Source organism: Microtus oregoni, unplaced genomic scaffold (genome assembly GCF_018167655.1).
Source record: "Microtus oregoni isolate MIOR12 unplaced genomic scaffold, Mior012 000008F_ref0000371, whole genome shotgun sequence".
Classification (NCBI taxonomy): Eukaryota; Metazoa; Chordata; class Mammalia; order Rodentia; family Cricetidae; genus Microtus; species Microtus oregoni.
Genome location: NW_024543067.1, coordinates 35,439,886 through 35,466,098, shown reverse-complemented (window position 1 = coordinate 35,466,098; position 26,213 = coordinate 35,439,886). Strand labels below are relative to the sequence as shown.

At 37.9% G+C, this 26,213-nt stretch overlaps 1 protein-coding gene across 1 annotated transcript; it reads right to left on the bottom strand.

Annotated features, from left to right (window-relative positions):
• Positions 1-1,465: 1,465 nt before the first annotated feature.
• Chordc1 (cysteine and histidine rich domain containing 1) lies at positions 1,466-24,872 on the bottom strand. The gene is made up of 11 exons (XM_041657413.1): positions 24,577-24,872; positions 20,854-20,903; positions 17,541-17,597; positions 16,599-16,756; positions 14,685-14,788; positions 13,860-13,918; positions 8,443-8,513; positions 7,482-7,587; positions 5,361-5,480; positions 4,804-4,866; positions 1,466-4,579 (listed from the first exon to the last, which is right to left on the bottom strand). The coding sequence occupies exons 1-11, from the start codon at positions 24,638-24,640 to the stop codon at positions 4,433-4,435; spliced, it is 999 nt and encodes a 332-aa protein (XP_041513347.1). The 5' UTR covers positions 24,641-24,872; the 3' UTR covers positions 1,466-4,432.
• Positions 24,873-26,213: the final 1,341 nt, after the last annotated feature.

The window sequence follows — 26,213 nt, the reverse complement described above, 5'->3', positions numbered from 1 at the left end:
CTTAAATTTTCCCCCCAAAAGAATAAGACCCAACAAGAAGCCCCATGCCTAGGTTGAGAAGCTATTGGCAACTGATGACTGCGGAAGGGAGGTGAGGGGTGAGGGCAGTTTTCTTTAATACCACACTGAGGCTACCCATCTCCAGTAGATGGCCCTATACAAACACATGCAGTACACCACAACAGTGAGCTTGGTGGGTTTACAAAACAACACACAAATGAAAGAGTTTAACCAGTGACATGAATCCTTTTCCTTACCTGTAGTACAAAACAACATCCCTCACAGAGTAGCCGTGAGCAGTTAAGTTTTCGTGCACCGATGTTCTTAAAACAATGCCAGTCCATTACTGGTGTATGCTAGTCACTTACAGCTACCCAAATATGCCAAATAGTGAGTGCAGTAGAAGATAGGTTCCCATTAGTTGGCCAAAACAGAAGCAGCCAAAGCAACAGGCAGGCAGCAAAAAGATTAACAAAACATAAAACAGGAATAGACTTCTCCAACATCTTTGTTGCTTATTTGGTGCTTCAAGCTTTGGGAGGTTTTCCTTTTTCATGCTTAATCATTAGACTAATTAGGAAAATCTTTTTTAAAAAGATAATTATATAATTTAATTACTTCAATAGGATATCTGCTTAGTGGAAAAGGAGTAACAACTAAAGCTATTTTGATACAAAATCTTTAAGTGACCTAAAAATGTCTAAAGACCATCCATGAAAATAGTCTTTGTAAACCTATTCTTGAAGAAATTCCATACATCTAAGAATGACACACACAAAAAAAATCAAAAACAAAGCACAAAGTTCATACAGAGAAACTTGGCAAGCTAGATGTTTTAGGGATAATGAATGCTACACGTCCAAGGGCACAGGCATCTAGCATTGATTAAAAGGCCCATGCAGGCGGGATAAAATGTAGTTGTAAGATCAAGAGACAAGCAATCAGGGAAAAACATGACCTTCCACCGACGAAAGAAATCAGACATGCCAATAAAAACCTCAAAATAACAAGCTGAACTTAATAGCTCATATTTTAGAATAAAGCCATGAGCATTACTGGATAAATTACTATAGATTAAAGTCAAATAAGATAATCTGCAAAACCCTAGAGTTAAAAAAACAAAAGCAAAAAAAAAAAAAACCCAAAAAACTAAAACAATATATACTCAAGTATCTTTAAGAGTTTTTAAAGTTTACTATGGGTGTATACAACACGCAATTTTCAGAGTAATCTTATTCATTCTTTCATTCTGCGTGTTTGTGGGTGCTCATCACAGATGCCAGAAGAGGGCAACAGATCCACTGGAGTTGAAATTACAGGTTATAAACTACCCACAATGGGTGCTGGCAAGTGAACTCAGCTCCTCCGGAGTTGAAGTGCTCTTAACCACCGCACACTATTTCTCCCGTTCCCAGAGAATCATTTTAAGAAAAGCGTTAGAAGCAGTAACTCAGAACTCAAAATATCTGCAAGAATCTTTTAATAGTTCTCTTCATTCTGATGAACTGATAAGAAAATCAAACAAGATCTATGTAAAGACAAAGTCCCCAGCACAAGATACAATGGCAAAGCTCAACCAGTGCACTGACTATAGTTCTGTAAATGTACAGTCAGCCTATAAACAGCTGATTTCAATTCATATTTTGTTTACATTACTGGCTTACATTATAAGACAGACTCCAAAAATTTCCCTTTAAGAATTCCACTAGAAAGGTTAAAATTAATCATTCTATTTTAAATTATGTAAAGGTTAATGCCTTACTTCTGTAAAGTGTTTTTTATGTAAATTTTAACATGGGGAGATGACATACTAACCATAACTCCTGTACTAGTTTCATAAGCTTGGCAACCTAAAGTTATTTCAAAATAAGCGGTTAGAAAAGACAGGCCAATTTAGGATATTAATTCCTTTGTGCAAGCAAAACTAGGCAAGAAAAACAACATTTACGTTCCCATGCTACAATGAGTTACAACATGTATAAAATATATCTAGGTTTGGCTGCTTTGATGCCGTAATAAAAATGCATGTATGTAACAGAAATAATATCTTTGAGCTAACAAGCATTTCCTTAACCTTTCTTAATAAATTGACATTCTTCTTTAAAAATACTGTTACTTTAACATAGAGTAAATACTGTTACTTTAACATAGAGTTTATAATGCGATTTCATTTAATTTTTATCTGAGTGACACACAGAGGTTCTGGAAGGAAATAACAATTAAATGGTCACAAATGTAACCACCGCACAATGTACTAAAAATGAAAACAGTGCTGTGCAACCAGGTCTGAGGTTAGGAAACATCATTTGCTTCAACAGTACCACCTCAACAGACAAGCTACTATTCAAGGGAAAACAGGCTCAGTAAGGAAGCGATAAGTGTAATTAATATTTTGAATCAAACTGATTCAACCTCTTCCCTCAGACAGAAAGTAAGATCACTTTTCTAAATGAATTCATGTCTAACTAAAAACTTAGAGACAATATTTGGATCCCAGTTTTTCTTTTCTTTTGGTTTTTCGAGACAGGGTTTCTCTGTGGCTTTGGAGCCTGTCCTGGAACTAGCTCTGTAGACCAGGCTGGTCTCGAACTCACAGAGATCCACCTGCTTCTGCCTCCCAAGTGCTGGGATTAAAGGCGTGCGCCACCACCGCCCAGCCTGGATCCCAGTTTTTCATTGCCAAAAAATGTGAGCACGCCCTCGTATCCGTAGAGCTTAAAGACTAGATTTGTGTCTTTACACTTGTTGACAGAACTAGATAGACAGAATGTTGCATACAGTTGGCTGTATCTAATGTGAACAACATACTTGCCTGGTGCCCACAGAGTCCAGAAGAGGGACCAGTAACTGAAGTAGAGTTCCTTGAGTATATAAGTTGCCATATGGGTGCAGGGAATCAACCCAACAGCCAGTGCTGTTAAGGGAGCTCTCTCCAGTGCCCACCCAGATTCTTTATTAACTAAGATAATATTTTGACTATACTCATACTTTCTTTGTAAGAATTCCATTAATACCAACGTAAACACCTTTAACTTTCATTTTGATTTATACCAGTTTAAGGCACCAATTTACTAGAGTTCTAACCTTCATATAACAGGTTTCCCCTTGAGCTGTGCCTCAAAAAGTAACCTATTCATTAACGGCTGTAATTGGCATAAATATAAATGTTCTGTGTCATATACAATTAATAGAAATGAGGTATAACATAAAATCAGTATTGTACTGGTAAACTTGTCAACCTCTTTGTGGCACCCTTAGAAAAATTCCAAAGAATCAAGCAGCTACACTAACACAGAACACGCAGCTGTCCTACTTGTTCAGTACTGCATACTTTGTTCTTGTCGCCTTGACCACAGCACACGACACAAACAATCAAAGGAGCAAAGGTTTATTTTGGCTCGCAGTTTCAGAGGATACAGTTTACATACAATGGCTGGGAGGCAGCACTGAGAGCGCGGGACAGAGGTGGCTCCATGCCCTGACAGCAGGGGTGTATAATCCTTAAAGACTCACTCCTAGAGAACCCAACCAGGCCCAACATCCAAAAAGTTCCACAGCCTTCAAAACAGAGCCGTAAATTGGGAACTCAAAACAAGCTCTCAGAGGCATTGCAGAGTCAAGCCTCACACATACCTTAACACATCTCAACAAAGCTACACAGTCACAATTTTACAGATACAGTTTTCATCTGGGAGACAGAGATAATCTCTAAGAGATTTAGACTAGAAATTTAATAAAATTTAGTCAAAACATCATAAAAACACCTTTAAATAATTAAAAAGATTTTCAAAACATTATTGCTTACTCTTATGAAATGATAAATTTTAACCAAATTGATGCTTCTATAAACTTAATTTTATTTCCTATAGTCTTAAATTATATTGCTTGACAAGAACTATAGATATCGGTGTAACTCTGAAATTAAACGAACTGCAAACGAATTCTGTGAGCAGTACACAGAGACAGTGACTATACTGCTTTAGGGTTAGCACTACCGAAGTAACCACCTCATAGGGGAAATAAAACTTTATTACAGTAACAAAGTTCATGAAAAGGCCAATTAAATTTTTTATATTACACCTTTCTACCGTTCTAAGGGTAACGGTAATATAAGAAAAAAATCCTTTTATTTCTCTGCTTATAATAATTTTTACTAAGAAATACTACAATCATACTTATGAGTTTTTTTCCTCCCTTTGTGTGTGGGGTAACAACTATGTTTTTACTATTGAGGAGACTTGGAGTCTTAATATGGAACTCAAAAGAAAGATAGAGGCACAAAAAAATCAAGAGACTTTGGCTTTAAAGAAACTCATGATAACCCTAAAATGGCAGATTAAAAAACAACAAAAAGGTTACAGCAGCAAGCTACTACTTCACCACACACATTGAGAACTCTAAATCAGACAAGAGTTTTCTGCTTCTCTTCCAATCAATCTGCAATTTCTTCTTTTTGTTTTTCCTGCTTTTTGGTTGTGGGCAGTTCAAGACTAGCCCATTGCATGGGCTCTGCCTTTCTCATAGTGATCTCAATCTTGGTTGCAGTCATAGTTACATAACTTCGTTTAACATCAATCACCTACAACACATCAAGAGTAAACATTAACTTGGTGCTTTTATTGGTCTCAGAAAAACACATCTTGCTTATTCTAATGACAAAAATCAAGCCTCTGGAGCCATTTTTTATGCAATTTAAGTATCTTAAAAGACACATTAAGGTTTTATTCATCAACTTTCCATGAGTATTCATTCTAATTTTTTTCATTATCAGGGAAAATAAATAAGTGGATTCATAATACTTACGCCCCACAGTTTCACATTTTGATGAAATTCCTTCTCTCCTTCAAATACAATGTGAACATTTAACTGAAATAGATAAATTGTTATTTTTTGGTGGTAGATATTGAAAACCAGGCCTTAAAACACACTAAGCCTGCAGTAAAACAGTGAATCACATCCAGTCAAGAATGATAACTGATCAGAGTGAAGGTTTGTGAAACCAAGCACCGATTACAAAGACAAGACGGACATTACTTAAGCCATGAGAAAATGTCAATGGTGGCTCCCCAACTTCCTGCTTCCTTTAAGAAAATGAGTATGAGAATAAAAAAATTAACTGAAAGGTTCATACTGAAAAACCTGTATTTTGTGATTCTTCTAAGATACTACATATTTTAGAAAATTTCAGAACACAATGTTCTGAAGAACAAACTTTAGAAACACGCAGAAACACTGATTTTTCACTTAAAATACTGCTTCTATAAAAGTCATTAGTTTTCTGATCAGAGCTAAGAACTCTGAGAAAATATAAACAAATAATGCGTTAAGGGTAATTTTACTCAGTCAGTTCATAGACTCACCAGTGTACTGTTTGCCTCCACCTGGCTGAGCTCTGGCAGTGAATTCTTAGCATACACTGAGATGGTAACTTCACCGCCAGTCTGATGCCAGTCATGTCTACATGGTACAACTTTCTTCCCCTGTAATGTAATACAAACCTTGTGATCTTAAGACACAACACAACTTTTTTAAAAGAACTCGCTCAGCTAATAGAGGAAAATTCACTATGCACAATGAAGTACTTGATGCTTCGGGGTAACACATCTAAAGATTCCACCAAGAGGTTTAAACAATAAACTATGATACATATATCTTAACAAGTTTATGATGTGAGAACACCCTCATTTCTCCAGTTTGGCTTTTCTCCTTTAGGGCTATATAGTTACTGTTCACTTAGGAGACAATTTCACAAGCCTTACTAAACTTTATTCCATTCACATCCTATTGTCCATTAAGTTGTGTCACAGAATCATTCTTTGAAGACAGAAATGAGAAAGGAATTTGTTTGGTAAGATAAACAAGACAACACAAGACTTGAAAGTCTGAGAACCTTGAGTTTATTTTGTACAGATGAAGAAGTTTGGGTGTTATTAGGGCTGGGGACTTAGCTCAGTACCAAGCCTGCTTTGCAAGTATGAGGGGCTGAGTTTGGAACATCAACATAAAAAAAAATCATATATGGTAGCATGATTCTGTAATCCTAGTGCCAGAAGGTTAATCACAAGATTCCACAGCTGGAATGATGAGCTCTAGGCTCAGACAGAACCCCGTATTTCATCAAACACAGTGGTGACACAGGAAGACACCAAACACAGAACCATCATACCATGTATGCATGAACACACACACTGTCAACTAATAACTATACCTATGATTATTAAATTACCTTGTCCTTTCATATTAGCATGCAGAAAATGTCACAGTTTGCAGAAATCATCTGTTGACTGCGAGTCTGGAAATGACTATTATTCCTAGTGCTTTACTATATTATCAATTCATTTCAAAAACAAATCAAACACTTTTATTTAAAAGAAAAAATAGTTACATTTCACCTAGAAATACACTCTTAACTTTTAAACAAAAAGTGAAGCATACAATTTATTTTTTGAAAGTATTTAAGGTTTTGATTTCAGAGAAAATATACAAGCATACCCCATTTTCTGCTAATAAAATATTTCTGCAAGTTTTATGGTAAGTAATCTATGATTCAAAATGACAACAATGACATACCAAAGACTGAACACATGTCTAGCCTGAAAGTTCATCCTTGAGTTAAAACATAGAAGTTTTATGAACCAGAAAGGTTCCTAAAGTTACCAATGTCAGCACCGCACAAAAATTTGTTTGGATTAATCATGCTATTAAAATAATAAGATCTGGCATACAAATCTTTATGTAGCAACAAACTGGTTTTATTTTCTCAACTTAAGAGATTAAGGTAATTATGTTCACAGCCCTAAAATACTTTGATAGGAGCTGATGCACTTCAACTCTCTCCTCCGTGATAAACTTCTCCAGAGCACGCAGAGGCATTCAAAGAAATCCCACTGTGAACACTAGATGGAGGGACCGTATGTATGGTGGAATTGATTTTGTGAGCAAAAAAAGAAGTAGAGGGCTAACTATTGGTTTAGTAACATTAAATTAATAAATTGCTTTTATGAGACAATTTTCAAAGTAGGAAAGGCTGTGAACCTAATTTTTTCTAATACATTTTTAGATTTACTTTGTGTGTGTGAAGGCTTTCCTTGCATGTATGTCTGTGTACCACATGCATGTATGGTGTCTAATGGTGAGTCTCTGGATGATGGGATGGGAACTGAATCTCAATCCTTTGAAAGAACAACAAGTGCTCTTACCCACGGAGCCAACTCTCTAGCCCCTGTGAAACTAATTTTAATAAGACAAGCATTTTCCAATTTTAGTAGGTTTAAAGTATTTCTAAAAACTCACATACCTGCATCAATACACACAGGGTTATTTTGTTGGGAGATTGAGATGCACTACTTTGTACATATGCCAATGCTTTACTTACCTTGTAAGAAAGCTAGTTTTATGCTATAAACACATGTTAATTTCAGATCTTTTAAACATGGCTTGGATGATCACAGGTCAGTATGTGAGCCTGAAAGGTGACTTACCGCATCTTTTTTAGTCCACACATGTTTCCCTTTCGTGCAGCCCTCCTGGGCTAAGAATGTATTAAAATCTGAGGTTTTTCTTCTACAACAGCTCCAATATTTCATCCTTTAAATCAGACAATGGATTAAAGTTATCATTAAAACAGATGTAATTAAGAAATAAATACTCCAACTTTAAATATCTTGCAAGTATTTATTAGTGAACAGTTAAAATGGATACATACTAGGAAAACTAATTATTTAAAAACCAGGGTGACATTTATTTTATTAACTTAGCTTTTGAATAAATCTATAATCACAAATTCCAAGTCTAGGTTCTGAGAATGTACAGCCTAATTCCTTCATGAAGCTACCAAAAGTGATATGAATGAATACTGTAATAGCCACACTTCAACAACCCACTAAAGACCAAGGAACAAAGTAGAAACTAGCGCTTCCACACATGATGAACAATCTCAAAGAACGGAAAACCACTACTACTAACTTGAGATAAAACCCTGCACAGGTAACTGAAAATTACATATCTCCAGGCATCCGAAGCATTTGGAAACACAGTATAGAGACAAACTCAAAATTGAGAGTTATGGAAAAGCATGGGCTTTCCACGCCCCATGGCCAAAAATTCCAATGTCCTAAAAATGAATGACAGTCTTTTAAGAAAAGCAATTCAGGCCACTCGGTAGGTCATGCCTCTAAGTGCTCTCTGCAGGAGGCTAAGGCCTGAGTACCTTAAGGTAGAGGCAATGCACACAACCAAAGTCTAAATAAGAACACACTGAAAAATTACAATGATTACTTAAAAATTATGAAGGCAACTGCCTCTGCCCTTTTCTTAGATTATAAGGATTAAATGGCAATGTAGGTAAAATTTTTCCAAAAACTGAATGGCAATGTTTAAAGATATAAAAGTTTAATATTTTGAATTACTACTATAAATTTTTATTAGAAATACATAAGTTACCCCTCATGGAAAATAGGTACTCCAGAATGATACACACAGACTTCGTCTAGACTCTGTAGACCCTGGTATGTCTAAAAAACAAAGACAAAGAGAAAAAATTAGCTGTTCATCTCACACTTGCATCTTACACCTATCTGTAGTACTCGTTACCTATAAGGCCTTTAGAAAATACTTAAATAACAGCAGCTATAATACTGGTAAATTCATCCAGAAATGGAAAATGCCTCTCTTTTGAACATAAATAAACTATAGATTCCTGCAAAGAAAGAAATCAGAAAGGTAGCCAACTTACTAAATAAGAGGCTTTAAGGCTTTTAGGCATGAGGTTACAATGAACTAAGTCCAAATATTTAAATTTACAGAAATGTGTTGGAATCAAGGGACTTACACTCTTCCCAAAACAGAGTATGATTTATGTGTTTAGTATACTCTGTGTGGGCATCACTAATTAATATGGAAAATCTAAAAAGCAATTCTGGAAGTTTCAGGAAATGGTGATATCTTATCCCTACAAATGGTAAAATGAGCTGCAGACCTATATAAACATCCATGGTTTGTCTGGAAGATCCGGGCCCCACTGCTGCTGTACATGAAGGCTCTACAGATGAATTCACAAAAAGTTATGTTAATAAAACATGGATGTAGCTGATAGTATGTTCTCTAATTTTATAATCATATTAACTAAAGTAGAGAAGACCAAGATTTTGTGTTTCTTTTCTGTAGGTCCAAAGTACTAGGTGTTTATCACCTTAAGTACATAAATTCCAGTATATTAGAATCTGAACTTATCATTACTGCCACCTAAATGTCTCTTTTCTTATCTTATCCAATGGCACCAAATGCATCCAGTCCTCCAAATCTGAATCAGTACATCTGTCCTTTCTACCTCTGAAGTTATCGCAAAATCTGGTCAAACTCAAAAGACTAACTCGTTTAAACTCACTCAAGGACTAGCAAATGCTCCTTGAATGTCCTTTATTTAAAAAAACTCTCATATTTTCCACCATACTCTGTGTTTCACATAAAGTACCCCTGCATGAGAAAATGTAGCTCAGAACAAGTTGTGCAGGAGAATTGTCTGTATTCTGTCAATCATGTTTTAAATAAACGGTGATTGGCCAGGCAGGAAGTATAGGTGGGTCAACCAGACAGGAAACAGAGGCGGGGCAATGAGAACAGGAGAATTCTGGGAAGGAGGAAGCCCATTTTCGCCCAGACCATCGAAGAAGCAACATGTGACATGCCCCACTGAAAAAGGTACTGAGCCACATGGCTAACATAGATAAGAATAATGGGTTAATATAAGGTACCAGAGCTAATAAGAAGACTGAGCTAATGGGCCAATCAGTTTATAACCTAATGTAGACTTTGTGTGATTTCTTTAGGGCTTGCCAGCTGTCGGGTACCGGGTGGGACATTAACCCTAACAAGCCGGCCCATCATGTTACAAACAAGTACTTCTTAAATAAAGTAGAACACTGTCAACAAAGGAAAAAAAAAACAGGAAAACTTCCATTTCATGAAAACTGAAAGAAAGTCTCTTTGTTTATCAATGGTATCATCAGCCCAGTGGAAATCAAATGAAATACCTCTGACAAGAGACCTGGAGCTAAGAGATATGAATAGTTCCTACAAGACTGCTAGGGAAAGGATGACAAGAAAGGCTAGCAGAGAGATCACGGGCATGTGGTCAGAGAGGAAAGACCTGAGCAGTAGTAGGCACGTCAGTGGGCACTCAACACCGCCGAGGTCAAGGAAACACAAAGTAAGAAGACTGTATGCTCTATCAGAAGAGCTGAACTATAAAACACTGATACGACAAAGGGAGCCAATGTGGATCCAATTCATCAGTACTGACAAGCATATAAAATATGCAACCTTTTGAAATCTCCTATGTCTACGTATCTGCTGAAAATGAACACATACATCTAATCCCATTTCTAGTATGTCACACACTGAAGTGTTTAAGGTCAGTGTTATTTAAAAAAAAAAACAGTGGGAAGGAAAAATCAATTATCACAATTATCAATTGTAGCACATGCTCAACAATGACATTCACAAAGCACCAAAAAGGGCAAGATTATGGTTATATTCCCTAAAACAAACCTAACAAACCCAAATGAAAGATTAAGAAAGAGGACAAAGAGAGCAAGATACGTGCTGACAGATAAAGATAATCTTTTCAGGGGAGCGTGTGAAAAAGCTGAAGATACTGCCGGCTTCATTTTGAAAGTCATCAAGTTTAAGTTTGTTCGTGAACAAGTTCTAACAAATTTCACTATTTCAATGAAATAGATTAAAAATTTCTTAAATCCTCTATAACCTAAAAATTTAATTTCTCACCACTAAAGGCACTTAAATTTGGTTATCTCTTAATTTCAACCTACATAAGGAAACAGTATTATGACATTCCCATTATTTTCTCTGTATTACTGCAATCAGTTTTGTTAGATATACCTCCCTCACTCCATTGTTGATACTTTTATTGAGTTGAATTTCCGCTCGGACTCTGCCACCTGTACTGCCTTTCCTACTCTCTACCAACAGCACCCAACTATGAACCCTGTGAGCTCTAACGGCAAACTGCCAGTGAGACTGGAGACTGGTGCAATGGTAGCATGAATATGAGGGCATAACAAATTGCCCTTTGACTGGATTCAAGGCCCACTCCAGAAGATTCAATCCACACCTCAAACTATTAATGAGGCCAGAACCCGAGGCTAGACAGGTAGACCATGTGCTCTGGGGGAAAACTACTACTTCTCTGCTAAATGTACAACACAGGGAAATACATATTGCTAACCATAGATCAGAGAAGCTTCTTGTGGTTGATGGTAACTAACAGACAATTTGACAGTAGGTAAACAATGCGAAAGCTTGGAGCACCCAGCCATAAATGGGATGTCTGAATATTCAAGGCTCAGGAATCTACAAAGTAGATTCAACGAGCCAGAAGTGGTGGATGACTCCAATGAAACAGCGTGCTCCAGATAGAACTTATGTACATACGAACAGAGACCGCGACAGCATGCACAAGACTTGAAGGGGGGGATAAGAAAAACTCCAGCACGGAGAAGAGAAAGTGGGCATACCTAACCAAGAAGCAGTTTGCAACTGGCAACTGATGAGAAAGGGGGGAAAAAATCTAACCATGCTCCAGGACAGGCTTCACGCTCATGAGGAGCTGACCAAAACAAAACAGATTTCAGTTTTTTTTTTTTGTTTTTTTTTTTTTTTCGAGACAGGGTTTCTCTGTGGTTTTGGAGCCTGTCCTGGAACTAGCTCTTGTAGACCAGGCTGGTCTCGAACTCACAGAGATCCGCCTGCCTCTGCCTCCCGAGTGTTGGGATTAAAGGCGTGAGCCACCACCGCCCGGCCAGATTTCAGTTTTTATATGTGTGCACTTTCAGTTATGTTTCGGTGATTTATTTATTTCTTGAGAGAGAGAAAAAGAACATGAAGTTGGGTGAGTAGGGAGGATTTGGAAAGGCTTGGGAATATGAAAAGAATACTACCAAATTAAATTGAATGAAATTTTAAAAAAGTAATAAAATTGAAAATGAAAAAAAAAATTACCCCCTTTTACTTACAACTTCTACCTTATACATATGAGGCTCTACTTCTGTTTCCATTCCACTTTTAGTAAGCAAGGGAATCTCAAACATCATAGAAGGAAAACAAACCTGCTGACATCCCATCTTCACTCTTAACTCTAACTGGTCCGGCAACAATAAAGATACCACTTTTATTGTTATTTCATTATTTTATCAGCATGAGTATTTTGCCCAATCATGTCTATGCACCAAATGTGTGCCTGGAGCCCAGGGAGGACAAAAGAGGTAATGGACCCCCTTGACCTAGAGTTGCACATGGCTGTGAACTGCCATATACATGGTTAGAATCAAGCCTAGGCTGTAAGAAGGAGCAGTTACTGCTCTTAATTGTTTCAGACACTTGTGTCCCTTATTTTAACTAATAGACTACTTAAACAATGGACCCCAAAAAAGAAATTACCCACAGGAATATCATGCTGGAAGAGAAGGCCTAAATTCTGTGCCAGTCAAATGGAAAAGCCACACCATGATGAGTTTATGGTTGGTGGAACCAGACCTTGATTGGGACCTGGTGTAGGAAGTCCTTCTGTTTATGTGTAGCTTTTATTGATTAATGAATAAATCTGTTTTGGCCAGTGACTTAGCAGAATATGGCAAGGCAGGAGTTCCAAGCAGATAGAGGAAGACAGAGTAGGGGGAATCACGGAGACGCCATGTAGCCACCAGAGGGGAAAGATGTGACCTGCCATCTGGAACCTTGCTGGTAGGCCACGACCCTCGCGGTTAAATATAAAATAATGGAAATAGGTTAATTCTAGATGTAGGAGCTAACTAGCAATATGCTTAAGCTATTGGCCAAGCAGTACTGCAAATAATATGGTTTCTGAGTGATTATTTTGGGTCTGAGTAGCCAGAATGAACAAAGGGCTGCTCCCAACAGGGACCGCTTAGTTATACATACCTCTAGGCCTCTATTTAAGCCATCTCTTACACAAAATGGACTGGTGGCGGGGTGTGTGTGTGTGTGTGTGTGTGTGTGTGTGTGAGAGAGAGAGAGAGGGCTGGATCTTTGTCCCTCTTCCCAATGTGATCACATGTATTAGAAAAAAGCCTTTCCTGTTTTTCTCAGATTAATTTATCTATTTAAAAATTGGCTTATCAAAGATGGGTGTCTGAACTTGGCTTCTTGGGGCTTAGGCTGTGACCCTAAATTCACTAATTACCCATATTCTTGAAGATACAAGTATTCAAAGTATACTACTTCCTTAACCACGGCTTTCAATTATTGCCCAAGCCCTGGGATCTTGCATGCACTGAGTAGCACAGATCTAAAGCCTCTCGACCTGCTCCCTCTAGGGATGGTTCTACTCCCAGGTTTAGTCCTCCTCCCCCCAATTCCAACCTAGTACCGCATCAGAAAGATCTTCACCAACAAATCTTATTTAAGTAGCCCCTGACTGGAACCTCTGTAGTTGCTCTTTGTTTATTAAATTGTTTAGTAAATTGTTTATTAAATTTACTTCAGGTGTGTCTGAATTAATTATTCAATGGTCTAGTCTGTTCTCTTGCTCACATAATATATTCACTCCTCAGGTTTTTGTGTGATACTATTGTCTCCAGCCCCTGAACCAATGTCTAGCATATATCAAGTGCTTAGTAATTGTCAATTAAATTAGATTTATTCCCATAATTCTACCAGATGTTCCTCTTAGAAAATCTCTACTGTATTTATAGTCCTAGTGTTCAACAAAGTACCCAACATTTAACTAGCATCCAGGTGTTTGCTACCTTTAGAGTGATTCAGAGCCCTTTGCGTCCATGTTAAAATTTTACTCCATAAATCCAACGTTTTATAATATATACCTTTGAACACCCTCCATTTTTACAAGAAGTCCCAATCTTAATTTCATCACTGTCTTCTTCTGCAATGGAAAAAAAGGTAACACAAAGTTTCATAACTATGTTCTTTTAAAACAAAGGAATAAAATCTAAAATTACAATATTAAAATAGAACCCCACAGTTGTATTAGTATTAAAAAATAATCTTTCTATAAAATAAGTAAGATTTAAAGAAAAAGAAATAGAGAAAAAGAAACCCACAGCCCAGCTGATCTGGTGCTGTACATTCTAGCACTTTGAAGGCTGAGGCAAGAGGGCTATGAGTTCTAAGATACGCTCAATCACAAAGCAATATCCAAGACAGCTACCGGACAATTCTCTCCAAACAAAACAAACAAAAAGCCGGACATCTAGTTTTGCGTATATGCCCCCAAATGATATGTTTTCATTCTATAATGCAGAGCTTATCCAATTTTAAAGCTCTTTTTTTTTTTTTTTCGAGACAGGGTTTCTCTGTGGCTTTTAAAGCTCTATACAGCAGAAATCACGGAAGGTATTTTTGCCCCTTAATAGTAAGCAGAGGTCAATGGATAAGAAAATAGATTTTATAGGATGTGCAAAAACCATTTCATTTATTGAAGAAATTTCGTTGATAAAGGAATTAAGGGGTGCTAAGCTTGCACACGGACATAATCGATGAACTGAATGCTCTTTCATGGTGCCATCAGCATCTGGGAATGAAGTAAGTTCTTCCCTACAGTGTGCTACAGTTCCACACACTCAGTGCTCTACAGCTACCTCTTACTTACACAGAAGAACATTGTGAAAAACAAAAAAACAGGGACTTACCTTTCTTATCTTCTTCATTCCCTGACGACAGTTTAAGTTTATCAAGTGCTTGTTTTAGGGAAGCAGATATTTTTAATTCCAAGTTTGTCATTGGCTCATCTGGGCTGGAGAATTTTGAAGGTATATTATCATCAATAGACCAAAGTATTTCTTTGTACTTAATATTGACGACCTTAAAAATCTTCCATGAGCCATTAAATATTTGTTAAGTTATTCCTTAAAAAGTATCTTATAAACATTTATCAATATTTTAACTTTTAATAAAATGATTCTTCTATTAAGAAATTAAGTTTCAAATATTAAAGACACTGCTAGCATTAAAAGACACTACTACACAGTGGAGTTATAGGGAGTAAGACTAGGAATGTAAACTCTGAGCACAAATTCTTAAGCACTAAGTGAAAGCATACTTATCTGTATTAGAGTCAATTAACTTTATGTGGAGAAATGACATACAGACTTCCAAATTTAGATACAATTTTATGACAGTGTAAATCACAACCATCTTTTAATATTTCATAACGGTTAAGATTTTTATATATAATTTCCAAGTCTGACAATAAGTGAATATTAAGACTATTAATAAATATAGCAATAAAATATATCATAGGTAATTCGCTCTGCATCCACAATTATAAACTGGGAAACATTAATAAAGTACAGTGAAACAATTTAACTCATGTATCAAATGGATTTAAATAAAACGTTTAAGTGATGGACAGCTACCTCACTGATTAGGAGAACATAGTGTTCTTTCAAAAGATTGGGATCAAGAGGTCTAACTCTGGTTCCAGGAGAATCAGATGTTCTCTATAGGTACCAGGAATGGAAGTGCTCAGATACACATGCAGGCAAAACATACCCATACAGACTAAAAAAAATACATTTAATTTTTTTCATAGCCTCCTAAGTAGAACATAAATCTGAAGTCCATCATTTAAAAAATGGTATTAACTCATACTATTATTATATTCTAGGAAGCTCTACTGTGATGTAACAGATTAAAACACAACCTATAGTATAACAGAATTCTTGTCTTTTTCCAGTACTTTTTTTAATGGCCTAGGCTTGTGTTTGACAGTCTACTAAGACTGAATTAATAATGCAGGTGGAATAAAAGCATTCAGATCTTGAACTATAGCCTATACTTCAAAATATTAATGAGCAAACAAACATTGAAACTTAGGATTCTTGTGCTATATTCGTAAGTCTATAAATTTATTTAAGTATAATAAAGAAAAGGAAGATTGTAAATTTACAGCGTGAATAAAAGCTTCAATTGATTTCAATGATTTCTCAGGCTTGTATTGAAAAAGAACTCATCTGAGAGACGTATCTGGAGCCCAAATCCTGAGTTTACATTTTGTAGTTCAAGTTCTAAAACAACCACTATTTAAGTGCAGTTTGAGGCTCTTGTGTTACACAAGTAAACCCATTAATGTCTTTTAGAATATAGTCTTGTTTGAACAGAAGGAGATTATAAACAATCTAATTCTACTTCAAACTGAGGCAAAAGCTATTCTTAAAGTATTTTGACAGGCAGGCTATCACAAATCAAATAAAATAAAACTCTCCAAGTACTAATGAGAGTAACTAATTCATATTCAACCTGAAAGCACAAGTAAGTGGCCTTTACTTTAGGCCTCTGTGGCCCTTCAATTTAAACTAACTGTATAAACGGACAATTCTTTTACTGAATTCCACCATGCCACATGGGAAAGATACACCAGAAAATGAAGACATACAACTTCCCAGTTGTGGGCATGCCCTCAAAAATGACAGGATTATTGCCAAAAGAAAAACACATACAGTGGCCTCATTAGAAAAGCCTTTATATACAATGTTAGAAAGAATTACCACTGGTAAATGCCATTATCATAGTCTTACAAATACAAACAGCTGTATAGAGTATACCTTGGCCTTTTTATTGCTTCTACTGGTTTAGGGGCTTGAATGATGTGTTCCTGAAATTTGGGTTTTAATTCAGACAGCTCTTTCTTCTCTGTAGTCTTGACTTCAGGCTTGACTGGTTCAGGTGGCTTCTCACTATTATGCCTACCTTTTGTACATCCCTGTCAGTAAAAGATACAGATGAACAGTTATGCTTTCACCTACTTTATGTATTATGTATGTTTGTATTTTGGGTGCTTTAAGAAGCAAATTATGTATATATGCCAAAGCCTATTCAAAAAGGCCACAGTCTGCAGTCTCAGTCGGTAGAGTGCTTGTCTAGCATGCAGCTCTGAGTGTGACCTCCAATACCGCTAAGCCTGGTGTAGTTTCAGCTGTAATCTCAGCATTTGGATTCGGAAGCTGGAAGTTCAGGAGTTCAAGGTCATCCTCACTAATACTTGGGTTTTGTGAGACCCTGCCTTAAAACAAGACTCTCAATCTAACATCTCAATCTAGGCTTCAACTTTCCTATTAAACTGAAATATGTCTTAGCTTGAATAATCTTTTACAACTCATTTTTCTCATCTATAATATAGAAACAGCTTTCTTCCTTGGTGCCATATAAAACAATGAACCATCCCGTTGGTTTCTTTTTACTGCCTCTAATTAAAAATATGCTTTATCATTGCCTGCCTGTGACTTCCTCCTTTTCAGGACTACCAAAATCAAGAATGTAAAATATATTTATGTATATATGGTATGCATGGTTTGTAGTTAACATAAAATCCTATTCTCCAAGGCAAACAAAGGATTTTTAGAGGCTATGGAAGAGATGAATCCCCTTTGTAAAGTTTGGCGTGACCAGATAGCTGAGTTAGTGGATAGCAGTGATTGGACTGCTCCATCTGGAGTTTCTAGGAGGATGTCCTTTGAGAAATATAAAAAGAATAAATTAGTACTTACTACAATGCTTAAAAAGTCAGAAAAATCAGTTGTTCTTCTCTTACAGCAGGACCAACCCTATAAAACAAGTAAAAATAAGCAAGCAGACCCTTAAAACTGTGCTGCTCTTCTTCCTTGAATCCTGACACATACACATACAAACATACATGAATTCAGTTTTCTTTTTTGATTTTCGAGACAGGGTTTCTCCGTAGCTTTTGGTTCCTTTCCTGGAACTAGCTCTTGTAGACCAGCCTGGCCTCTAACTCAGAGATCCGCCTGCCTCTGCCTCCCGAGTGCTGGGATTAAAGGTGTGCGCCACCACCGCCCAGCATGAGTTCAGTTTTCTTAAGGTGCTTCCCAATCACATGACTTTTTAAATAATCACTAACTATTTAAAACAGAAAATCAGAAGCTTTTGATTTGTTTATGAATACTATTTGACCTTTAGAAAAAAGTTTTTAAACATCATCTACTGGATTACGGATTAACTCACTGGAATTCTTCCCTGGTGCCAAATTCAATTCCAACAACCACTCTTTAATTCATGTATTTAAAGGATCTGACAAATAAGGTCATTAACATGAGGGGAGCCTATTAAGTAACAATTATAGTACTGTCGTTTCTAAACAGTTAAACTAACCTTTCAGCGAGAAGCGGAGCAGACAAAAGCAACTGAAGTAAGTAAGGTTTTAATCAACTGTCAAATGACTCTTTGGGATTCAAGCAGGGAGTTTATAAAACCTGGAAAGGAGACAGATGTCACCTGTTATAATGCCCTCTTCTGCCCACCAAGTTAAAAATGAGCCAGGGCAGAATGTTTATAATGAATTAATCAGCGGGGCAGCTTTTATCTTACCCAGAGTTAAACATGCTCATAGTGATAAATGATTTTATTGGTCTACCATGTCAAACAGACATCTTGGGTTTTGGGTAATAAGAGCAGTCCTTAAGTGACTAGAAAGTTAAACCAATGACAATAAGGCTCAACAATTCCTCCTTGGCTAGCCAGAAAATTGACTGCTTTGGTCTTTAGAAGCCTTTATCATCCTGATTCTTTTTCAACCCTCAATAAAAGCCAACAGGAACAAAGAACAGAGGCCCCGGTTCTGATACTCTCTCCTTCCACTGCTTGCCTCACCACCACCTATAAGATGTACTATTGATTCTTTCATTCTACTCTGGTTTCATTAAAAGCTTGTCTGACTTTTCTGCTGGCCTCCATCTTTTTTTTTGTCTGGTGTTATACCACTGAGGAAGGGGTCTAATTTTAATCATTTTACCCCAAAACCAGGTACTTTACCATAAACAGCTTACTGAAGGTGGCTTTTAGTTATTGATTTTAATTCTAATGTAGTAGGAAATAAGGAAATAGAAATACAATATCCTTGTGGCCCCAAATTCATATTAAGTTCTTGTGGGACAGCTTAAGGCATAGAAGTTTTGGTAGTGAATTTTGTTTTTTATAACATTATACGCACTATCAGGTTATCTTTCCAGTTCTTAAAAAAGAAAAATTAAATATTCTATAATTTACTGTTTTTCCTTTTCTTGTGAACTTTAGATTAAGATGCACATGAACCAATTACCGTACTCTTACAGCATTTAAAGAGTACTGATACTATTCAACAAATTTAATTGTGTGTGTGTGCATGAGAGAGAGAGAGAGTGTGACGGAAACTTAGCATTTAACTGGTACATGGAAACATGTAAACAAGGTGCAAGCAGCTAAGTTTGTGTTATCTGCTCAGTTCTGTGTGAGGAAAACACTGTTGGAGAGGGTCCTTTGTCCAGCTCCTGCTCTGATCTTTTTAGCTTCGTTAACAGTCTTTATGTGTGTTGAAACCGATTATGAAGGTGTATTTCTCTTTTTTGGAAAAGGACTGTTTCTTGATTGCTGTTCCTTATCCTCTTACTACTTTCTCCTATTTCCTAACCATAGGGATGTTTCTCATTTTTTGTTCCTGAAGTACATCTGTTTGTGTCCTCAAATTGTCAACTCTAGTCTAGTGATTCTTTGGCATATTCTGTATGTATGTGCTCTACAGATAGCATCAAACCATTCCTAAACTGAAGTGTTTGTATTACTCTCATTTCTATAGTTGTGTTGGTTTTTATTAGCTCTGTTCATTGTATGAATGTGTGTGTGTGGGGGGGGGGCGCTAGAGGCCAGAAGTCAACATCTAGGGTCCTCTGCTCTCCACCTAACTTTTTGAGACAAGGTCTCTTATAAAACCTGGAGCTTGATAATTCATCTAGACTAGCTAGACAGAAAGGCCAAGGACCTGCTTTTCCCTGACCTGGGTTAAAGACAAGCCCTTCACTTTGATTTTATGTATGTGTTGGGGATCCAAATTTAGGTGTCATGCTTGGATGAGTGATGGCACTGTCAATCATTCTCCAGACTCTCGTTGTCTGTCTGTATTCTACACTACGTATTATAAATCTTGGATTGCAAGACCCAATAAATTTCAGGTAATACAAGGTCTGATATAAAGCCACTAGTTTTCTACTTAATGAAATGAGTAAATTTATATTAACAACAATAAGAGGAATATTGAGAGAAAAGTTCTGTAATGTTAATATTCAAGGAAAGATTATAAGTAGCCTTATGCTTACAAAATTAAGTTTATCTTTCTCTAAAAATGTATGTTACTGAGAACTTGCACACCTCATATTAGTCATGAATTTTTAAAAAGACATCAAAAACCTTGTCAAAACAAAGCAAATACAAACAAAAAAAACCACCACTGTACTATTTCTCTGATTCTTCAGCTCACCAAGGAAATAAAGGAGAAAATACAGTATGACTTTTCCAGTAAAACACTTGTAGAAGCATTAAACATCTGAAACAACCAATAGAATACTCAGAGGAGAGCCAGGAGGCGGTGGCACACGCCTTTAATCCCCTTACTTGGGAGGCAGAGGCAGGCGGATCTGTGTGAGTTCAAGGCTTGCCTGGTCTACAAGATCTAGTTCCAGAATAGGCTCCAAAGCTATGGAGAAACCTTGTTTCGGAAAAAATCAAAAACCAAACCATTCAGACGAAGCCTTTCTTATTAGCAAACACTGACAAACTAAAGACCAAGCAGTATAACTGCTTTTATTTAACTTGGAACATAGGAAGGGAATAAATCATTAGAAAAAAGAGTCGGAATGTAAATAACTATAATGAGGAAATATTACTGTCTACTCTCTTCTGTCTTTAAAGACTATGCTTAAAGCACCCTCAAATGGTCATTAAGAAAAACTGACAAGCTGAAGCAGGAAAAAAAATTCTATCTTTAATTTTATCTTGCAAGTATAAAGAAACTGAAAAGTAACTTGTTCCTACCTTCAGGGCATCATGAAATACAGGTACACCTGGGTGGTACGTGCAAGCATCTGGTCAAAACAGAGAAAGGAAACAACAGCTGTTTATCAATTACAAGTTTATATATCCCTCCTTAGGGTGCTTAAGGGTTCGATCGTTTTTCCAAAAGCAGGCAAATTACTCTTAGCACTTCATTAAGTTTTTTGTATTAAATCTCTAAGAGTATGATACAGGGACAAAATACAGAACTGTTCAAGAATAACACACGGGAATACTCTGTGGCAGTGGTTCAACCTTCCTTATGCTGTGAACATAAGGAATACAGTTCCTCATACTGTGGTGACTCCCCCAACCATTAAATTAGTTCATTGCTACTTCATAACATAATGTAAACATCTGTTTTCCAATGGTCTTAGGAGATTCTGTTAAAGGACCATTTGATCCTTAAAGGGGTTGTGACCCACACGCTGAGAACCACCACTCTAGCATTCTTCCATCTTTTGTAAGAAAACTTCTTTACTACTAAACTTGAAGTCCTAATGATTCTGGCAATATCTCTTTTTATTCTCTAAGAATTTCATACATGTGCGCAAATTATCTCAGTCGTATCCACCCTCCTCACTTGCTACCCCACCTACTCACCTCCCTCTCCTTTCCCCAGAACTTCACACACACTGAGTCACTGAGTCCAACCAGTGCTGTCTATAGCCACTCCCCTGAAGAAAAGTCATTCCTGTCCCAGCTGCCATCACCTGCCTACAGCTTCCCAGCTTAGCTTGGGGGAAGCACAGACTTTCCTTCTCCCTGTGGGCTGGAATATTTTAACTAGAGGATGTTGTATTGGGCAGTCTTGTGCAGGCAACCACATGTACAACTACATGTACGAAACAGTCACGTTATATCTAGAGCACAGAATTTCACAGCTCTCCTTCCCATCTTTTGTTCTCAATTATCTTTTCAAAAGAATTTCTTTCTTTCTTTCTTTTTTTTTTTTTTTTTTGGTTTTTTGAGACAGGGTTTCTCTGTGGCTTTAGAGCCTGTCCTGGAACTAGCTCTTGTAGACCAAGCTGGTCTCGAACTCACAAAGATCTGCCTGCCTCTGCCTCCCAAGTGCTGGGATTAAAGGTGTGTGACACCACCACCGGGCAACAATATCAAATTTAAGTATACTTATAAACTGATCCATAAAAATTGCCCAAGCTTCTCTAAAAAGATATTATGAAAAAAATTAACTCAACATTTTAATCACTGCAGAAATACCTAATTGCTACATTAGCATTCTTAACAAGTAATTCCTAAATACAAGCCAGAGTTCAGTTCTATAATATATTTCATGGTTGCTATTGATCATTTTATATTTCTGGACTCTTTTCCATATCACAGAAATTTTAACTTATTTAACTTGTATACAAAATACGTTTATTACCTCTATCAATGTGGAGTATTTTATTCGTAATAAACACACATTACCTGAGAATGCAGTACACCATGATGTTAGAGAACGACACTTATATTCCTCTGTAATTTTCTTACTTGACTCAAACTTCTAAGTTGAATTCTCCCATCCTGCCCCGGCTTCCCAACAATCTGATTCCCTGTATTGCCCTTAAATCTCTCTACCCTCTACTATTATCTCCTATTACTTCTTTACTAAGTGCTGGTTATGCATACAAAGTACTAGGTAATGGAATGGAACACCGAGAACCCACAGATTAGGAAGAGGTTACTAGTTACATACTGCAGAGTTAGAAGAAGGAAGCTGGGCATGGAAATGTGCATGCACAAAGATATGAAGTTGAGAGGGAATAGCAGATCATTTTATTTAATGTGCAATCACTACCATAAAGTATACAATGTATAAATACAGCTGGACAACAGGTTACAGCATTGAATTAACTGTAAAAATCACTGCTTTCGAAGGAAATGACATTAGATGGGCAGAAGAACCTCCTCTAGCATTTCTCAGGCTTACCAGCATTGCTGAAATTCATACTTACAGCAGACTAGTGACTATGTTGAAGGCCTTTTTACACTAGGCTTAGCTGAAATCTTCACTTGTCACTCGTAGCTGCTGTGCTGTTTGCAAAGGCGTGTCTCCTTTAGAGTACTTAACACATGTAAGCTATGATCCATATTTCTTTTTAACATGTACTTGAATCACAAACCAAAACGTCCTATCATCTTGAAAAGAGGCTAATTTTTGAATGCGAGGCAAAACAAAAGAAACAAAGATAAAACTAAAGGAATGAAATAAGTCAATAAACGTGGAAATTATACTACACTATTATAAAAGGGAAGACTGCGTACAGCCTTACAGCTTCTTACAAATACGACCTCATCACTGCACTCCCTGAGAACACAGACCACACGGGCACCTTCAACATAAACAGTTTAATTTATAATTTCAACGTAAAAGATCAAATTATTCCCATTCCAAAAAACTTTCTCTTAAATCCAGTGTTATCAACTGCCATTCATTCAACCAATTTACTTGACATTTATCCCTAGTTTCTAAAACAATTTCCACTTTGCTAAAGTGAACACATTTCTCTCCAGGTGACTGGAGTTCCCTGCTGTAGGTAGGTGATGCTGTTAATAGCCCGAAATTGATGATTTACTCGTGTGGCTTTCCTAGCCTGGTTTTTGTGTTTGTTTGTTTGTTTGTTTGTTTGTTTTTTACCTTTTCTATGTAATACACCATTCCACACATGGTTAGACTAACTTTCAGTAACAAGTTGGCACAACTCCTGAACTTTGGACCAGAATCTAGTACCCTAAAAATATTGCCCCATGCTACCTATAAAGCAGCAGTGTATTCAGTATTAAAGTAAAACGTGCACATAACCACAGCAGTTTAACAAGTGCTTGTAGCGTGGCTTCATCTTTCCTTTTAAATCCTGTACCACTCTTATTTACAAAGAACTCATCAGTTTACATGGAAACCAAGATAAATATTTCAAACACCGCAAACGTGAAAAAGACCTCTAATTAAGGTACTGGTTTTAACCTCTTCTCACAACGCGGAACTCCGGTCTGAAGCGAGACACTTCACAGGGTAGTCAAATTACGTAACGAAGTGTCAGTTCAATACCGTGCACATAAAAGGCATACTATACATGCCAGGTAAATCTGAAACAAGAGTTGCCACTTTCCACAACAGTCTAGTAATCTGCATAATTCTCCCACTCAATAACGAGACTCACACCTCTGGGTTCACGCACGATAGGTGCTTTGCTTTCACTGCACATTCTTAATTAGAGCACACCGGCTTTTGGAGCATCACTGGGGCTCATCTAATGCTGGTCGGTGTGCTTTAAAACTGCAGGCCCCAGCAAAACTATACCGAAAATGTTCCTACTGTGAGACGGATGTGTTGAGAGTCATTTCCGCAACCAAGCACAGTTCTTCAGAAGACAAGTAAATAGGAGAGGTGGGCTGAACGAGCGACGATACGCTTCTTACTAGCACTCAAAATGCGACCAGAAGTCCAATGCGAGACCGGTCTATTGCCCACTTCCCCGGCCCTCCCGCGCCCAGGAATCAAGGCAGTGACAAAGCGTAAACCGGGTCACGTTAGCCCTGGAACTGAGGAGGTGCAGGGGGTCCCCGGTGAGGGATGAGGGGCACCCGAGACAGCAGCGGCCAGCCCTAGGCGTGGGAGACACGTGGAGGCTCCCGGAGCCGCGGGAGGTCGAGACCGGGCAGGCGAGCGGTGGGCAGGCTCGGGGCCAGGGTCCTCCTTACCGTCCGCATTAGTCTCCGGGTCGAAACGCTGGCCGCAGCCGCGGTTGTAACACAGAAGCGCCATTCCGTCTCCCAGGTGAAACCCACACGGCTGGGACTAAGAGGAAACCACCACGCCAATCGCCGGCACTACCTACAGCAGAGGACGGCGCTGGCTTCCGGTAGCCGCCGGTGCCGCTTCAGGAATTTTCGCGAACGTTCGGGTTGCACAGGCGCAGAAGAGTCGAGAAGCTGGGCCCGAGCCAAGCCCTGGTCGGTAGATTCCCCGCCGGACTCAGCGGGAGAGCGCAGTGGGGGTGGAATCGGACAGTTATAGATGAGACACCCGGGGCCGGAAGCGGAAGTCCCGGCGAGCCTCGCTCCTTTTGTGTCCCGCATCCTCCCGGGGGCGGTGGTGTGTGCTGCGCAGTTCGTTGCCTGAGGCGGCGGCGTGCCCGATCCTCCCTGCAGACGCTCTCTCGGCAGAGGGTGAGTGAGGAGGGCGAGGACAGCCACCTTAACCGGTCTCTGGTCCGGATCTGCGCAGCCGCAGTCCGTCACAATTCTAAGATGCTATTTCACATTAGCTGCCACTTAGCGGTCCATCAGTCGGTCTCATACAGTAAAATTTCAAGTCCATTGTACAAAGCACAATCATTAATAGATAACATGCAAGCAATGTCATCCTGAGCAGATACTTTCAATAGGGCACTTATGAAATAGCAAACACCGTTGATGAGATACAGCAAAAGGATGTGTACTTTCCCGACGAGCCCAAGTTTATTATTAATGGAGACCTGCTTACATCCCAATAAGACTTCTCATTTTTCCACAGCCTTTTAATACCTAGAGATATCAAGCTTATGTATTACTTCAACATAAATAAAGTTATGTATTCCTTTAACCTAAGATGATTTCCATTTTATGTCATTGCTAAGTCATTTTTAGGAATGATGGATGTTTGCTGAATTCTGTCATTTACACGTTCTATAATCTCACTGTTATGCCCAAATCCCCGAAGTCCCTCAAAAACCAACAAGGAGACCAAGTCCTATATGTAAAAGCAAAGAGCCTTTATTTTACGCAAGTTTACAAACTCAGTCTCTCTGTATTGGAATATCCGGAGAGAGCTCAGTTAAAGTTGGGTTTTTATAGTAGGAAAGGTGAGGTGAGGGGTTTCTGAGGTTCAAGTCCCCTGATTGGCTGACGGGATGTCCTGGTGAGTCTGCTGGAACGTTAGGCATTTCCGTTGGATGGTCTATTCTTGGGTGGTGCTCGGGTAATCTCAGTTTGTGGTTCTTCTTGCAACCAGGTATTGCTTCAGGGTAAACTGCTGAGACTCACACCTCCCTTAAACTTATCAATGTGAGTCCTACTCTGGAAGGTGATAATGGTTGGAAGTAAAGAACTTCCTTTGGGTGGTCTGTTTCTACTTAGTTTATCATGGCTGGCTCCTACACTCACCAATTTAATTATGCCCATCAATAAGGAACTTATTGTTTGTTGATTTTTTTTTTCTATTCCGCTAGGAAGTAATTAATACTGTGTAAAGGGCATAAGCCTTTTAAATGCTTCTAAGTTTTTAAAGACTATATATATATATTGCCAATTGATTTCTAAAAGGTGGTACCAATTTTTATTTTAGCCACAGATATCTG

What these genes read in the sequence shown, in the direction of transcription:
- Chordc1 (XM_041657413.1), bottom strand. Translation starts at nt 24,640, where the DNA reads ATGGCGCTTCTGTGTTACAACCGCGGCTGCGGCCAGCGTTTCGACCCG. An exon ending in CTGACTTTTTAAGCATTGTA is followed by an intron (nt 16,757 to 17,540) that starts GTAAGTACTAAT and finishes TTTTACTGACAG; the next exon opens with GGATGTACAAAAGGTAGGCA. An exon ending in TGGAGGCAAACAGTACACTG is followed by an intron (nt 4,867 to 5,360) that starts GTGAGTCTATGA and finishes TATCTATTTCAG; the next exon opens with TTAAATGTTCACATTGTATT.